Source organism: Chelonia mydas, chromosome 12, assembly GCF_015237465.2.
Source record: "Chelonia mydas isolate rCheMyd1 chromosome 12, rCheMyd1.pri.v2, whole genome shotgun sequence".
Classification (NCBI taxonomy): Eukaryota; Metazoa; Chordata; order Testudines; family Cheloniidae; genus Chelonia; species Chelonia mydas.
In genome coordinates this window covers 6837682-6854565 of record NC_051252.2, presented here as the reverse complement: position 1 = coordinate 6854565, position 16884 = coordinate 6837682, and the positions used below count along the sequence as shown (strand labels likewise).

At 51.4% G+C, this 16884-nt stretch overlaps 1 protein-coding gene across 1 annotated transcript; it reads left to right on the top strand.

Moving 5' to 3' along the window:
* The first annotated feature begins 379 nt into the window (after positions 1–379).
* Positions 380–15490, top strand: POLR2C (RNA polymerase II subunit C). Its single transcript, XM_037877581.2, has 9 exons — positions 380–521; positions 4590–4639; positions 5264–5332; positions 6829–6881; positions 7016–7144; positions 8336–8387; positions 8955–9123; positions 13387–13461; positions 14864–15490. Exons 1-9 carry the CDS (start codon positions 436–438, stop codon positions 15006–15008), a joined length of 828 nt encoding a protein of 275 aa, XP_037733509.1. The 5' UTR covers positions 380–435; the 3' UTR covers positions 15009–15490.
* Positions 15491–16884: the final 1394 nt, after the last annotated feature.

Genomic DNA, 16884 nt, shown 5'->3' with positions numbered 1-16884 from the left:
GTGGGTTCCTGTGTGGTGTTACTCTAGGGCTCCTTCACTGCGCGCCTGGCTTGGCCAGCTCCAGCACCGGGGGCTGGTCCCAGGATCCCAGGGGCGGGGGTGACCAGCAGCGAGGGGGAGGTGTTTGTACAGCGCCTAGCACGGCGGGGAGGGGGGCCCAGATGCTGTGATCACAGGCGGGGGGGGGGGGAGCCGGGGTTGGGGGCCTGGTGCAGCCTCCTGCACCCCGTCGGGCCCCGGGGGGAGACGGCGGAGCGGGGGGGCGGCGGCCCCGCACAGCCGCGGAGCGGGGCGTGTCTGCTGGCGCGGGTCCTCCCGGGGCGCAGGGCGGCGGGCGGCCGCCGGGGGGCAGGCGCGGGCCGGCGCGGCGGCGGCGGGGGCGGGGGCGGGGACGGACGGGGAGGGAGCGGAGCAGGCCGCGGCCCGGGGCCCGCCATGCCGTACGCCAACCAGCCCACGGTGCGCATCACCGAGCTCAGCGACGAGAACGTCAAGTTCATCATCGAGAACACGGACCTGGCGTGAGCGGGGGGGCTCGGCGGATGGTGGGGGGGCTCGGCGGATGGTTGGGGGGGGCTGCGGGGAGCGGGGGGGCTCGGCGGATGGTGGGGGGGCTGCGGGGAGCGGGGAGGCTGCGGGGAGCGGGGCACTCAGGGAATGGTTGGGGGGCTGCGGGGAGCAGGGGGGCTCAGGGAATGATTGGGGGGCTGCAGGGAGCAGGGGACTACGGGGAGGGGGGCTCAGGGAATGGTTGGGGGGCTGCGGGGAGCAGGGGGGCTACGGGGAGGGGGGCTCAGGGAATGGTTGGGGGGCTGCGGGGAGCAGGGGGGCTCGGAATGGTGGGGGGGTTGCAGGGACTGGGGGGCTCAGGGAATGGTTGGGGGGCTGCGGGGAGCAGGGGGGCTACGGGGAGGGGGGCTCAGGGAATGGTTGGGGGGCTGCGGGGAGCAGGGGGGCTCGGAATGGTGGGGGGGTTGCAGGGACTGGGGGGCTCAGGGAATGATTGGGGGGCTGCAGGGAGCAGGGAGGCTATGGGGAGGGGGCTCAGGGAATGGTTGGGGGGCTGCAGGGAGCGGGGGGGCTGTGGGGAGTGGGGGGCTGCAGGGAGCGGGGAGGCTATGGGGAGTGGGGCACTCAGGGAATGGTTGGGGGGCTGCGGGGAGCAGGGGGGCTCAGGGAATGATTGGGGGGCTACAGGGAATGGTTGGGGAGTTGCAGGGAGCGGGGGGGCTACGGGGAGGGGGGGCTCAGGGAATGGTTGGGGGCTGCGGGGAGCAGTGGGGCTCGGAATCGTGGGGGGGTTGCAGGGACTGGGGGGCTCAGGGAATGATTGGGGGGCTGCAGGGAGCAGGGGGGCTGCAGGGAGGGGGGCTCAGGGAATGGTTGGGGGGCTGCGGGGAGCAGGGGGGCTCGGAATCGTGGGGGGGTTGCAGGGACTGGGGAGCTCAGGGAATGATTGGGGGGCTGCAGGGAGCAGGGGGGCTATGGGGAGGGGGCTCAGGGAATGGTTGGGGGGCTGTGGGGAGCAGGGGGGCTCGGAATCGTGGGGGGGTTGCGGGGGGTAGGGGGCTCAGGGAATGATGGGGGGGCTGCAGGGAGTGGGGGCGGCTGCGGGGAATGGTTGGGGGGCTGCAGGGAGCTGGGGGGAGCTCTGCTGCACAGAGTTGCCAGGCTCGGGGGGGGGGGGCACACTCCTCCCCTGGGGAGGATCCTGCTCCCCTTGCCCCACAGCTGTGAGGGGCCTGGGCCACATCCCACACTTTGCCCCCCTCCATTCCTCCTGGGGCAAACAGGGCAAAGGGCTTCACTGCACCTTGAGGCTCCATCTCTTCTTCCTCTCCCCCCCATTCTCCTCTCCGAGCGTTTCCCTGCCCATCTTCAAGCCTTGGCATCCTGTCCTCCCCTGGCTCTAAGATGCCTGAGGGGTGCCCCACTGGGTGGGAAAAGGAGACCCCCTAGTGCATGGTGCCCTCTTCCCCTCAGTGCGTTGCGGGGTGGTAGGATGGTGCTGGGGCACAGACGGGGCTGCTGGGGCCCTGGGGGCAGGTGACCAGGTTGAAGGACTGTTGGGGGCTGGGGGGAGCGAAACAAGGAGAAATGCCACCCACACTGGGATGATCCAGGCATCACAATTCCCACTCTCCAGCTCCATAGATTGGCCCCGCTACTTTGGTCTTGACCTTTATGTCCCTTGGCTGGGGGAAGACAAATTTCTCCCCGTAAACAAACCCTGTCCCCCCCCCCAGCTATCTGTGTCCTGGCTCTAAAGGTTCGTTCACAAGTATGTTTCATCTTTACATTGTTGTGTTTAGCATGATCCTTGGCTAAGTATATTCAGGGCTCTGTGCGCTCCTCATTTTTGCCACAGAATTGTACTCCAGAGTCTGTTTTCCTTTTAAAAAATAACATTTCTAGTTTTGTTTGTGAAAAATCCCTTAAAAACATGAACAAAATGTGACCCAAACCCTTACTGTGTGCGTGAATCTGCAAACAGCCTGAAATCATACCCCTGAGAGGTGGGAACTGCCCTGTTTATTTCAGTGGAGCTGGTAATCCACAGTTCAGAATTTAAGTGTCAGCATTGTCTACCATTTGCTGCTGATTGTTTTAGCAGAAACAGATAACGTGCTTATCCTACAAACCCAGACGACCTCCCAGGATCCCAAAAGGGCCAACTATCCTTACCTGGCTGCCAAAACCTCTAGCCTCTCTCCCCTCCAGATAAAGAAAAGTCTGTGGTAGGGTGAAAACATAGGGAAAAGGTAAAATAAATGGCCTCCACACATAAATAGGAGCTAGGATGCAGATTATATTTTCATATTGAATTTATTACTCTCCATTTTCAATTTAAAATTAAACTAATCTTCAGCCTGCCACGCTAGAGTCCCACGCAATCCAGGGACCTTGCTGCAGAATCAGGGTCCAATGTTCTGCCGAGCACAAGGGGCCGTGACTGTATTACTGTGGACACTTTAGTTTATGGCACTGTGACCTCTGTAAGAATTTCACAGATAATCATTAGCAAGTCCTGCTTTTCCACTAGGGCCTCTCTCTTCAGCAGGAATTGCCAGTCATTAACCTGGGGGTGGCTTGTTGTGGGGAGACTGTAGAGAGTATGATTGACCCTCTTATCATGAGTGGTCAGAACGGGGATCAGGGATGAAGGCTCTGGGCTCTATTTATAGACTGCCCACTATTAACGAAGGGCAGTAGCATTAGGAGCAGGGTGTTGAAAGCTGCAGAGAGCCCCATTGGGTTTACTCTATCAATAAAGCTTTGCTGGGGGTGCAAACAAATCGAGCTGTGGATGAATGGGGAATGAAGACGATTCAGGAAGCAGGTATTGGCAGGCTGCATTTTGGCCATGTCTGTTTGGAGCAAACCTTGTACCTTAAGACACTCGGGCCTGGTCTATGCGTAAAAGTTAAGTCAGTATAGCCCACGCCCCTTATCGGTGTAGCTATGCCAACCTAACTCTTAGTGTAGATGCAGGTAGGCCATCAAATGCATCAACGTGACTACCATCGTTCAGAGAAGTGGCGGAGCTGTGCCAGTATTCCCTCCACAGTGTAGACCAGGGGCGGGCAAACTTTTTGGCCTGAGGGCCGCATCGGGTTTTTGAAATTGTATGGAGGGCCGGTTAGGGGAGGGGGTCGTGCCCCTGCCCCCTCGGCCCCCCGGGACTCCTGCCCCATCCACACACCCCTGTCCCCTGACTGCCCCCAGACCCCCGCCGCCACATCCAACCCCTCCTCTCGTTCCTGACTCCCCCGCCCCAGGACCCCTGCCCCATCCAACCACCCCTTCCCCCTGACCACCCCTGGAACCCCTGCCCCTGACTGTCCCCCGCCACCCCATCCAACCCCCCCCTCCTTCCTGAATGCACCCCCCTCGAGACCCCTGCCTCATCCAACCACCCCTTCTCCCTGTCCCCTGACTGCCCCCCACTGCCCCATCCAACCCCTCTCCTTCCTAACTGCCCCCCCCCGGACCCCTACCCCCATTCAACCCCCCTGTTCCCCACCCTCTGGCTGCCCGACCCCTATCCAGACCCCCAAACTCCCCTGCCCTCTATCCAACCCCCCTCTCCCTGCCCCGTTACCACACTGCCTGGAGCACCAGTGGCTGGCGGCGCTACAGCCGTGCCACCCGGATGGAGCCGGGCCATGCTGCTGCCACCATGCAGCACAGAGCACTGGGTCAGGCCGGGCGCTCTGCAGCTGCGCCACCCCGAGCATGGCGCTAGCGGCGAGGTGAGGCTGTGGGGGAGGGGCTGGGGACTAGCCTCCCAGGCCAGGAGCTCAGGGGCCGGGCAGGAGGGTCCTGCGGGCCGTAGTTTGCCCACCTCTGGTGTAAACAGTACAGCCTCCCTCGGATACTATGATGGTGGGTGTGGTATCGGACTAGAGAGAAAGAGACACCCTGAATGTCCCTGTCCTCATACTGAGCTCTCCTTTGTGTACAGTTCATGTTAGCTGAGCTCAGGGTAACTCCATGTCTGTCTCTCTCTCACATGGGATAAAATGCATTTTGAAGTTCATTACTTGTGTTTCTCAGTGTCTCAGTGCTGGTTTTCTCCTCTGTTACAGGGTAGCGAATTCCATCCGAAGAGTGTTTATAGCTGAAGTTCCCATAATAGGTATTTTCTCCACCTTTAGTCTTGTGTTTTGTCTGTTCATGAAGAAGGTCCCGTAGGGGTACATCTGCACAGCAGTTAAGAGGGGGATTCCCAGCTCGGGTGCACGGGCCTGTGCTAGGTCTGCTTGAGTGATCACACTGAAGATAGCAGCGGGGACACAGTGGCACAGGCCGTGGCTTGGGCTAGCCAGCTGAGTGCAGTCCCGTGCACCCTCTTGGGCAGCTAGCCTGGGTGGTCACCTGCGCTGCCGTGACCACACTGTGATTTTTAGCCCAGTAGCTCAAGCACAGCTAGAACGTGTACTACCTGAGCTGGGAATCACCCACCAAACTGCCATGTAGGCATCTGCTGCCATTGTCACTGGTCCTTCGGTTCCCAGCCGTCCTCTCACCTGTGCCAGACTTCCCTCTGCCCCTCGTCTTTGGGGAAAGGTATGCAAATGGTGTTAAGGTGCCTGAGCCTTTAACATTTAGTTAGTCATTAGGTTTTGCGCATGGGAGCTAAGACCATCTAAACTTTTCAGCCTCTCTGAAACCATGTTTCATCCTGGGGGTACATGCCCCAGGAACTCAGTGTCTTTCTGCCTCCAAGAGCTTTCATTACTTGTTTCCGTTCTGTTTACAGCCATAGACTGGGTCCAGATAGATGCTAACTCCTCTGTGCTCCATGACGAGTTCATTGCACACAGATTGGGTGAGTAACCAACATCTTGACGAAAGGAGGAAAATTATTCTGGACCCTAAGTATGTCTAGAATGTATTGTAGGGAACAATCCTAGAATCATAGGGCTGAAAGGGACCTCATGAGGTCATTTAGTCCAGCCCCTTGTGCAGAGGCAGGGCCAAGTAAACCTAGACCATCCCTGACAAGTGTTTGTGAGCCTGTTCTTAAAAACTTCCTTTGGTAACCTATTCCAGTCCTTAGAAATTCCTTTCTAACTAGAAGGATAGTTAATATTTAACCTAAATCTCCCTTGCTGCAAACTGAGCTGATTACCTCTTATCCTACCCTCCATAGTTATGGAGAACAGTAGATTGCTATCTTCTTAATAACAGTCCTTGACATATTGGAAGACTTATGTCCCCCACCCCCTTAGTATTCTCTTGACTAATCATGCCCAGTTCTTTCAATCTTTCCTCACAGGTCAGGTTTTCTAAACCAGTTTTTTCATTGTTGTTGCTCTTGTCTGGACCCACTCCAATTTGTCCACAACGTTCTTGAAGTGTAGAGCCCCAAACTGGACACAGTGCTGAGCAGAGCCGAGCCGAGCCGTTACCTCCCATGTCTCACATCCAATACTCTGTGAATACATCCCCGTATGACATTTGCCTTTTTTGCAGCAGCACCACAGCAGCACTGTTGACTCATTCATGATCCACTGACAGGTTTCAGAGTAGCAGCCGGGTTAGTCTGTATCCGCAAAAAGAAAAGGAGGTCTTGTGGCACCTTAGAGACTAACCAATTTACTTGAGCATAAGCTGAAGTGAGCTGTAGCTCACGAAAGCTTATGCTCAAATAAATTGGTTAGTCTCTAAGGTGCCACAAGTCCTCCTGTTCATGATCTACTATAACCCCCAGATCCTTTTGTGCAGTACTGCTGCCTACCCAGTTAGCCCCCATTTTGTGTTTGTGCATTTGACTTTTTCCTCCTGCGTGCGGAGCACTGCACTGATCTGTGTTGAATTTCTCATGGTGATTTCAGTGCAGATCTCCAGTTTATGAAGATCATTCTGAATTCTAATCCTGTCTCCCAAAGTACTTGCAACAAGCAGATTTTATAAGTATGCTCTCTGCTCCATTAAAGACATGAATGAAAATATTGACTAGTACTGGACCCAGGACAAACACCCAGGGGGCCCCTCCACCCCCTTGATAGGTCCTCCCAGTTTGACATTGAACCATTGATAACTATTCTGAGTACAGTCTTTCAACCAGTCATGCACCCACCTTACAGCAATTTTATTTACACCATATTTTACACTCTTACACTGGCCCACAAGATGTGTGGAAACTGACCCTATTGGTCTTTTCTGTCTCTAACTGCTGATGGGACCTTCTGTGATGGTGAGATGTCAGGAGCTTTGTCCCTCTCTGATGGTCCCACCTGGAGGGGTGTTAGGTCCCTTGGTATCACTTAGACGTATTTCATGGTGTTTTCTGCACTCTCCCTAACTATCATCTCTCCTCAGGTCTGATCCCACTCACCAGCGATGACATTGTGGATAAGCTGCAGTACTCCAGGGTGAGTTCAGAGATACACCAATCTCTCATTGAGAGGGCTGTGGGGGGAGAATGGCCTGATCTGACATGGGATGCTATACATTCTCATTGGCAGAGAATAGTGGTCCTGACCTGTTTCTTACCTCCTCTCCCTAGGATTGTACATGTGATGAGTTCTGTCCAGAGTGTTCTGTGGAGTTTACCCTTGATGTCCGGTGCAATGAAGACCAGACTCGTCATGTGACATCCCGTGATCTCATCTCCAACAACCCCCGGGTTATACCGGTCAGTATAAGATCAAGTCAGTCAGTAAGGTCTCTTCCCTACCCTTTCTCTAAGCAGAAACAGCAAGGCTCCTGTCTGATAGCTATGACGTCCTTACATTTTAGACATCCTAGCTAGGCATTCTGTCTGTTTCCCCTCCACAGTCCAAGTATGCACTCTTAGATCATCCATCGCCAAGTTCTTCCTAGACAGCCTCAGTGTTACATCACCTAGACTTGTGTTCTAAATCATGATGGCTGGGGGGGCTCTTTGGAAGAGCTCTCAGAACCTTCAAAGGCCTGGCAGAAATTCTGTTGCCTGCAAGTTTGCTTGTTGGCCCTCAGCAGTGCTAGGCGGCAGCGGTATCTCAAATGAGGCATCGGAGCCATGTGGCTCTTGACAGGCCTCGGAGAAGGATGTTAAGAGAGCCCCACGAGAATGGATTCAAAGGGATTTGGAGGGGCAAGTCTTTAAAATACCGCTAAATCAGGGATACCTAGCCACAGGTGAGTAGTCTGAAGGCTGCCCCTGGTTTTTCGCAAAGTGGAGCAGATCGCAGATGGTTTCCTTTTTAAAAAATACTGTGCCGAACCTTCCTTGGAGTAGCCAGGCCACTTTGATTATGGTGGGGCCCTGCGTGCTGGGTCTGTCGTCTGCAGGCCAAGCCTCCATATTAAAGATAGAGCCGCTCTGTGCAGCGGCATGGAACCACAGGGGTCACATTCGGCCCACAGACTGCACCACTCGGTCACCCTATAATATGGGAACGCTGGTTGGAAAGATGTATAGGCTGGCTCTTCCTCCCTATACAATCACCAGCCCAGGTGTGTGGGGCTGGAAGGGACCAAGAGAAGTCAGCTAATCAACCCCCCTCTGCTGAGGCAGGACCAAGTAAACCTAGACCAACCCTGACAGGTTTTTGTCCAACCTGTCCTAAAAATCCTCCGACGATGGGAGCTTCACAACATCCTTTGGAAGCCAATTCAAGAGTTTCAACTATCCCTATAGTTAGAAAGTTTTTCCTGAGATCTAGGTTAGATATTCCTTGCTGCAGATTAAGCCCATTATTTCTTGTCCTGCCTTCAGTAATTCGCTACGGGCTAAGTCTGTTTGAATGACGGTCCTCTTAGTTTAGTGGGTGAGCCAGAGTTCGAAGTCGGGAGAAAGGGGTTGGTCCCCCCAGTGACCTCATCTGTGGCTCGTTCTGTGCAGGTGACTTCCCGGAGCAGAGACAATGACCCCAATGACTACGTGGAGCAGGATGGTAAGTGAGTCACTGTATAAAAGAGCTGCAGAGAGAAACAGATTTTCCTCTTGGGCTCTTTGACCCACACCCCAAATTACTAGTCAGTTAATCCTGGGGCACTTGCAGATGTGGTGCTGACAGCCAAAGCTGGCACTGTGGAAATGCCAGTGTGCACAGGGTTAACATTTTGCTCCAGTAAACAGATGTGACCCCTGCATTTACTGCTACTTCGGAGTTAGTGTTTGGGAGGTAAAGGAGATCATCTCTCTCTCTGTTATAACTGGATGTTACAGCAAAGATGCAAAACCAGCTTTTCCTCATCTGCTGTGGTCTAAGGGCCAAATCATGCCCTCATCCACATGTACAGCTCCCATTTTTCCATCAGTGGGAGTTGCATGGCTGATATCAGGGCATGAATAAGCCCTTCTAAGACTGTAAATGAGCTCTGCTTTCTAAGGAGATTTTCCTATGCACGAGTAGTTCCCCACTCACTCATCACTCAAATGCAAGCATGCTACCATGCAAGGGTTTCTCCTTTGCAGCCACTCTCCCACCCCGATTTGACTCAGTGTTTGTGCTTCTCAGACATCCTCATTGTCAAGTTACGGAAAGGCCAAGAGCTGAGATTGCGAGCCTATGCCAAGAAGGGGTTTGGCAAGGAGCATGCCAAGTGGAACCCTACAGCAGGAGTAGCCTTTGAATATGATCCAGACAATGCGTTGAGGCACACAGTCTACCCCAAGCCGGAGGAATGGTATGTTCTGGTTTGCAAATAGTATTGGTTGAGTGGCACGTGTGATCACAACCAAGAGAAAATATTCTGTATTCAGTACAAGAGACTACATTAATGCAACACTAGCTGAGAAATTAAAACCACAAGTTATGAGATTACTTAAAGTTAGGATTCCCATAGCATCTGTATTGTTCCTCCAGTAAAAGTGGTCATCTGGGTGGTTAATGCTACTTTCAGCTTGAGATATTCCTGTAGTATTAGGCATGGGTGATCCTTACTTTGACAGCCTTAGTGACTCCCATTCTAAATATTCTTAGTCAAACGTGTTCACTACAAACTCGATTTAATTTCCTTTCACATCATTTCCAATAGCTGGACAAGTTCTAACCCTAGAAGTAATTTGTTAGAATTTGGTAAGCAACTGAAAATAGGGGGTTTGGAATGAAAATGCCATCTCGCCCTGAGGCAGAGCGACTCCTGTGTGTGTGCATTTGAGTGTATTTGAATATAACAGTGGTTCCCAGTTATTTTCTTGGAGCTTCCCATGGTGTGAATTGGGCAATGCCCCCCCTCCCCCCCACCTCTCCTGGTTCTAATGCCATGTGCTGACACAGTTGCTGCTGTCTCTCCATTTTTCTGTTGCTTTTATCTTAATACTCCACGCGCCCCCCCCCCCCCATATTCTTTGCAGCCTTTTTCCCCTGCTCCCCTTCCTGACGCCCTCCTACACACCCCCACACCAGAAGGCTACCTGCTCCTGCAGGTGAGGAGTGACCATTGGGGCCATCCAAGGCTCAGCTGAGTGCCAGGGGAGCAGAGAAGAGGCACTTGAGCTGGCAGGCTGCTGCCGGCAGCCCTGTACTTGTAAGCTGCCCCCACGGATGCGCAGGGAAGATTGGGTGGCTTTTAATGAGACATCTGTTAGTTCACTTGCAAACATGGTAGCTTGTTTGCAGCCTGAGTGTCGGAGGCAGGAGGTGGAGCTGGGCCCTTTCCCCATCCTCTTTGATTCTCTCCTGTGCCAAGCCCTGAACTAGCCTGGCATGCCCTTCTCCAACAACGGGCCTGTCCCTCAGGTTGGGAAACACGCATACGTCTTTAGCTAAGATCAAGTATAGCAGTGGTTCTCAACCAGGGGTACGTGTACTCCTGGGGGTACGCAGAGATCTTCCAGGGGGTACGTCAACTCATCTAGAGATTTGCCTAGTTTTACAACAGGCTACATAAAAAGCACTAGCGAAGTCAGTACCAACTAAAATTTCATACAGACAGTGAATTGTCTATACTGCACATTGACATGTAAGTACAGTATTTATATTCCAATTGATTTTATAATAGTAAAAATAAAAGTAAGCAATTTTTCAGTAGTCGCGTGCTATGACACTTGTATTTTTATGTCTGATTTTGTGAGCAAGTAGATTCATAGATGTTTAGGTCAGAAGGGACCATTATGATCATCTAGTCTGACCTCCTGCACAACGCAGGCCACAGAATTTCACCCACCCACTCCTGCAAAAAACCTCACACCTATATCTGTGCTATTGAAGTCCTCAAATCGTAGTTTAAAGACTTCAAGAAGCAGAGAATCCTCCAGCAAGTGACCCGTGCCCCATGCTACAGAGGAAGGCGAAAAACCTCCAGGGCCTCTTCCAATCTGCCCTGGAGGAAAATTCCTTCCCGACCCCAAATATGGCGATCAGCTAAACCCTGAGCATATGGGCAAGATTCACCAGCCAGATACCCAGGAAAGAATTCTCTGTAGTAACTCAGATTCCACCCCATCTAACATCCCATCACAGGCCATTGGGCCTATTGACCATGAATATTTAATTACCAAAACCATGTTATCCCATCATAACATCTCCTCCATAAACTTATCGAGTTTAATCTTAAAGCCAGATAGCTCTTTTGCCCCCACTGCTTCCTTTGGAAAGCTATTCCAAAACTTCACTCCTCTGATGGTTAGAAACCTTTGTCTAATTTCTAGTCTAAATTTCCTGGTGGCCAGTTTATATCCATTTGTTCTTGTGTCCACATTGGTACTGAGCTTAAATAATGCCTCTCCCTCTCCGGTATTTATCCCTCTGATATATTTATAGAGAGGAATCATATCTCCCCTCAACCTTCTTTTAGGTAGGCTAAACAAGCCAAGCTCCTTGATTCTCCTTTCATAAGACAAGTTTTCCATTCCTCGGATCATCCTAGTAGCCCTTCTCTGTACCTGTTCCAGTTTGAATTCATCCTTCTTAAACACGGAAGACCAGAACTGCACTCAGTATTCCAGGTGAGGTCTCACCAATGACTTGTATAACGGTACTAAAACCTCCTTATCCCTACTGGAAATACCTCTCCTGATACATCCCAAGACCGCATTAGCTTTTTTCACGGCGATATCACATTGGCGGCTCATAGTCATCCTATGATCAACCAATACTCCAAGGTCCTTTTCCTCCTCCGTTACTTCTAATTGATGCGTCCCTAGCTTATAACTAAAATTCTTGTTATTAATTCCTAAATGCATGACCTTACACTTCTCACTATTAAATTTCATCCTATTACTATTACTCCAGTTTACAAGGTCATCCAGATCCTCCTGTAGGATATCCCAGTCCTTCTCTAAATTGGCAATACCTCCCAGCTTTGTATCATCCGCAAACTTTATTAGCACACTCCCACTTTTTGTGCCAAGGTCAGTAATAAAAAGATTAAATAAGACTGGTCCCAAAACCGATCCTTGAGGAACTCCACTGGTAACCTCCCTCCAGCCTGATAGTTCACCTTTCAGTAGGACCCGTTGTAGTCTCCCCTTTAACCAATTCCTTATCCACCTTTCAATTTTCCTATTGATCCCCATCTTATCCAATTTAACTAATAATTCCCCATGTGGCACGGTATCAAATGCCTTACTAAAATCTAGGTAAATTAGATCCACTGCGTTTCCTTTGTCTAAAAAATCTGTTACTTTCTCAAAGAAGGAGATCAGGTTGGTTTGGCACAATCTACCTTCTGTAAAACCATGTTGTATTTTGTCCCATTTACCATTGACTTCAATGTCCTTAACTACCTTCTCCTTCAAAATTTTTTCCAAGACCTTGCATACTACAGATGTCAAACTAACAGGCCTATAATTACCCGGATCACTTTTTTTCCCTTTCTTAAAAATAGGAACTATGTTAGCAATTCTCCAATCATACGGTACAACCCCTAAGTTTACAGATTCATTAAAAATTCTTGCTAATGGGCTTGCAATTTCATATGCCAATTCCTTTAATATTCTTGGATGAAGGTTATCTGGGCCCCCCGATTTAGTCCCATTAAGCTGTTTGAGTTTCGCTTCTACCTCAAATATGGTGATGTCTACCTCCATATCCTCATTCCCATTTGTCATGCTACCATTATCCCTAAGATCCTCTTTAGTCTTATTAAAGACTGAGGCAAAGTATTTGTTTAGATATTGGGCCATACCTAGATTATCCTTGACCTCCACTCCATCCTCAGTGTTTAGCGGTCCCACTTCTTTCTTTGTTTTCTTCTTATTTATATGGCTATAGAACCTTTTACTATTGGTTTTAATTCCCTTTGCAAGGTCCAACTCTACTTGACTTTTAGCCTGTCTCACTTCATCCCTACATGTTCTGACCTCAGTAAGGTAGCTTTCCTTGCTGATCCCTCCCTTCCTCCACTCCCTGTATGCTTTCTGCTTTTTCTTAATCACCTCTCTGAGATGCTTGCTCATCCAGCTTGGTCTACAACTCCTGCCTATGAATTTTTTCCCCTTTCTTGGGATGCAGGCTTCTGATAGCTTCTGCAGGTTTGATTTAAAATAATCCCAAGCCTCCTCTACCTTTAGATCTATAAATTCTTCAGTCCAATCCACTTCCCTAACTAATTTCCTTAATTTTTGAAAGTCAGCCCTTTTGAAATCAAAAACCCTAGTTGCAGATTTATTTTTGTTAATCCTTCCATTCAGTTTGAACTGAATTAGCTCATGATCACTTGAGTAGTTTTGAAGTGAGGTGAAACTTGGGGATACGCAAGACACATCAGACTCCTGAAAGGGGTACAGTCGTGCTGGCTAATGTCTGTTGGCAGACTGTATCGTGCTTTGGCCATTGGACTCTTCCATCTCTGTAATCTTAAATACACGAATGCCATCCTCCTGCCCCAGTTCATTCATATGCTGAATGTTGGCCACTCGTGGGACCAAACTGCTGCCCAGGGTGAGAAGGAGCCAGTGGGGAGGTGGGTTCCAGCACTAACCTTAATTGCTGTATTTGATCCTAGGCCAAAGAGCGAATACTCCGAAATTGACGAGGATGAGGCCCAGGCTCCTTATGATCCCAATGGAAAGCCGGAGCGGTAAGGAGCAGTGCATGGGGAAGAAGGGCATTTCCCAACACCACCTGGAAGCGCCTCAGCCCATTGTCTGGGCCTTTAGTGGTGGGGTTCAGTGACTTCGCAGAACGATTTGCCAGCCTCAGGAGCTGGTGTTTCCTGGGGAGTAGGTTGGGGCCCATTGGTGGCGCAGTGAAATGGGAACCAGGACTGGCTGGCTGCTTCCTCTAAGAGAACTTGCCCTATCAGAGAATGGGAATCCATTCAGTGGGGCAGTGCAGGACTCAGGGTGCCTCTCCTCTCAGATAAGAGTGCTTCTTCCACGCTGCAGCTGGTTGGGACCACCTAGCTTTGGGGCTCATGATAAATCACAGTCTCCAAGAGGGGGCAAACCAGCAGAGGTTTGTTGAGGGCTCTCATCTCCTGGGGGAGGAGGAGTATCATTGCAGTAATCCCCTTCAGACCACAAGCCTGTCCCAGGTAGAACAATAAACACAGTAGCTCCAGGTAACAAAGTAAACACACTCGTCCTGCCCCAGGCCTACCTTCCCACAGAGAGGCTCCAGTGTGTGGTTGTATCCTGGTCCTCAGCTGGGCTGTCTTTCAGGAGCTAGCACAAGAGATCTGCCTCTTTCCTAACCTCCTCTGAGCTAAGCTGATTCTCCTTTTAACTGCCCCCTCCATGCCTGACTGCTCCTGCAGAGAGGGCAGGGCAGATTAAGCCTACAGAAGCTCATTAACCGTTCCCCAGACAGGGCGGGGTGCACATAACCCATCACAGTGTAAATGAGGCTTCTCTGGAGGCATCAGGAAGCCTCATTTACACTGTGCTGGGTTATACACATCTAATGGCTGACCCTGATGTCATCAAAGGCTTGCTGGGGAGTTGTGTGAGTGGTACAGAGATGTCTCATTCATGACATTTGTTCATTGAGACATTTGTTCCTCTTGCACTGGCTTCTCTGCCCTGGCACTTGCGTACAATGCTGCATCTTTGTCTACGATGAATATGTTTGAAGCTGGGCAGGTGAGCTGAGATTCTGGGACATACTGGTATCCCCATTTCCAGTGCTGAAATGATTAACAATTTGTATTGCAGTAGTGGCCAAAGCAGCCACCCAGTCAGATCCAAGCCCATTGTGCTCGGCGCTGCGTGATGGGTTGCATGGCAATTGTGAGCAGAGACAGAAATTCCTCGAGAAAGCTTTCTGAGCAATATGCAGTAGCCTGTAAACTTACAAACCGTCATTTTGGATCTACGGCTGCTGGTGGAAAGATGGGTGGAAAGGAGGGGCTAACAAGATTCCCAGGAGCTGGGAATGAGATCTCCTTGCAGTGAAATACAATAGGGTGGAAACACATTGCAGAGAGAAATTTCCAGTTCTTTGCATTCCTGTATAATCTTAATTTCCTCCAATACCCTCAGGTTTTATTACAACGTGGAGTCCTGCGGCTCCCTGCGGCCGGAGACCATCGTTCTCTCGGCACTGTCCGGGCTGAAGAAGAAACTGAGCGACCTCCAGACCCAGCTAAGTCACGAGATCCAGAGTGATGTCCTGACTATAAACTGAGCCCTGCCCCTTCCTGCAGAATCTCCCGTTGTGACCAAGTCTCACTGATGTGCCACACTGTTCATGGAGCCACCTGCTTTTTACCTGGGGTGCGGCTAATCGGAGCCCTGCTCCCTGTGTGCTGAACCTTCGGTCTCAGCGCCTTCAGGCCTTTCTGGCACTGAACTGGTGGGGATGTGATGTGTATTGAGACGGCTTCCAATCAGCCGCCCTTCAGAGCATGGAAGCTGCTCTGGGGGAGCAGGGGTGAGATTTCCAGCATAGTGCAGGGATGCTCCCAGCTGTCCCCAGTGAGACCCGGGTGTGGTATATTATTATTGTTGTGTGGGGACGTGAATCTGTGTAAACGACCCCAGCTCTTGTCTGTTGACACTGGACTCTGGCCATCGGTCGGCTGGGCTTTGGAAGCATGTATCTCAGCTCAGTTGCACAACCATATCCTGTTTGTTACCATGCTGAATAAAGCCTTTTTCCTATGTTCAGCCATCCCAGAAAGCTTGTCTGAGGCTGCAGGAGGAGGGTCCCAGCCATCCGTTCTCTCCTCCAGACATGCACGGAATGAGGGCTGGCTGCTCTCTTTGCTTTTTGCTGCTCCAGACATTCTCTCCTACAGAAACCAGCCCCCAGCCCTGGCACTTGTATATAATGTGGCATCTGTGGCTAAGGTGAGTCTGTCTGAAGCTGGGCCGGGGAGCTGAGCTGCTGCAGAAGGCAGTGCTCCAAGGGGGACCCTATGTGCCAAGGAGGCTTAGCTGGATTTAGACGCCTCGGGGGTACTCTGTATGGGGAACAGGGTAGCTGGGTGCCTGTCACTGATAACCCCTCAGATTCAGTCAGCGTCAGACCCGTACAGTGCTGGGAGTTCAGCACCTATCAAACCGTCACCGCAATTGCGGTGGCTGAAATTCCCCCAGACACTCCTGGCCTCCCCCCCACCCCTGTCACCCAGCAGGACTTTAAAGATGAGCTTCTAAAGAAATGCCATTAGCTTTCTGTGGGCAGCCTGGAGCGAGACAGTGATCTGGGTTCGTAATTACTCCAGTCACGGAGGAGGGGCATTCCTCGTGCAGCGTCCATGATAAATGGAGAAGGAAAAAAGGCAGAGAGCAACTTGCTCTGGTCACACCACAAATGTGTGGTGCAGGGGTCTTGGCTGGGTAACACTGCCTCCATGTCCAGGGCTGAAATGTAGCTTTCCCCTGACGCTTTGCTGCTTCTGATCTGCCATGGCATGCCCTGGATAACCAAGCCATGGTGGGGGATACTTAGGAGCTGTTTGCCCAGTATAGTGGGGTGCAGGGAGTTCTGGACCCAGCCTGTAGGGTTCAGAGCCTACAAGGTGCTTGAAAATCCATCCATTGCCTTAACCATGCTGGGATTCCGCTCCTTTACTTGCTTGCGAACAGCCCAGCCTGTTCGATGAAGTGAGCTCCTAACGGATTTAGGAACGCAAGTACCGACACCTTTCTGTGGGACTTGTGCTCTTGAGTCCCTCAAGTACTTCTGAAAACTTCCCCCATGGTGTCTGTTCTGAAGAGCCATGAGGGCCTCAGCCGGTTTTGGAGAGAGCATGGCTTTGCAGGCCGCAGAACACCTGGGAGCAGTATTCACCCTGTTTGGGTCAGGCTGGGGAGGGGCTGAGAATCACTCCAGTGGTGGACAGAGGATTACAGAGCTCCTTTTTCTTTAACCTTTATGTGCAGATCACTCAATCTGGAAAAGACTGCCGCCCCCCTCCCCCCGTACTGCTTTAAAGCTTCATTGAAGCTCCCGTGAAATAGCCTGTGTAATGACCCTTTACACACTGCAGCCTTGGATCTAATTCAGTCTTGAGCGTTTCAGATGTTCGGAAGCCTTCCCTGATAATCAGGACCTT

Coding starts and splice junctions, on each gene's coding strand:
- POLR2C (XM_037877581.2), top strand. CDS start 436: ATGCCGTACGCCAACCAGCCCACGGTGCGCATCACCGAGCTCAGCGAC. Junction 7,145..8,335: donor ACAACCCCCGGGTTATACCG/GTCAGTATAAGA, acceptor CGTTCTGTGCAG/GTGACTTCCCGGAGCAGAGA. Junction 8,388..8,954: donor TGACTACGTGGAGCAGGATG/GTAAGTGAGTCA, acceptor TGTGCTTCTCAG/ACATCCTCATTGTCAAGTTA.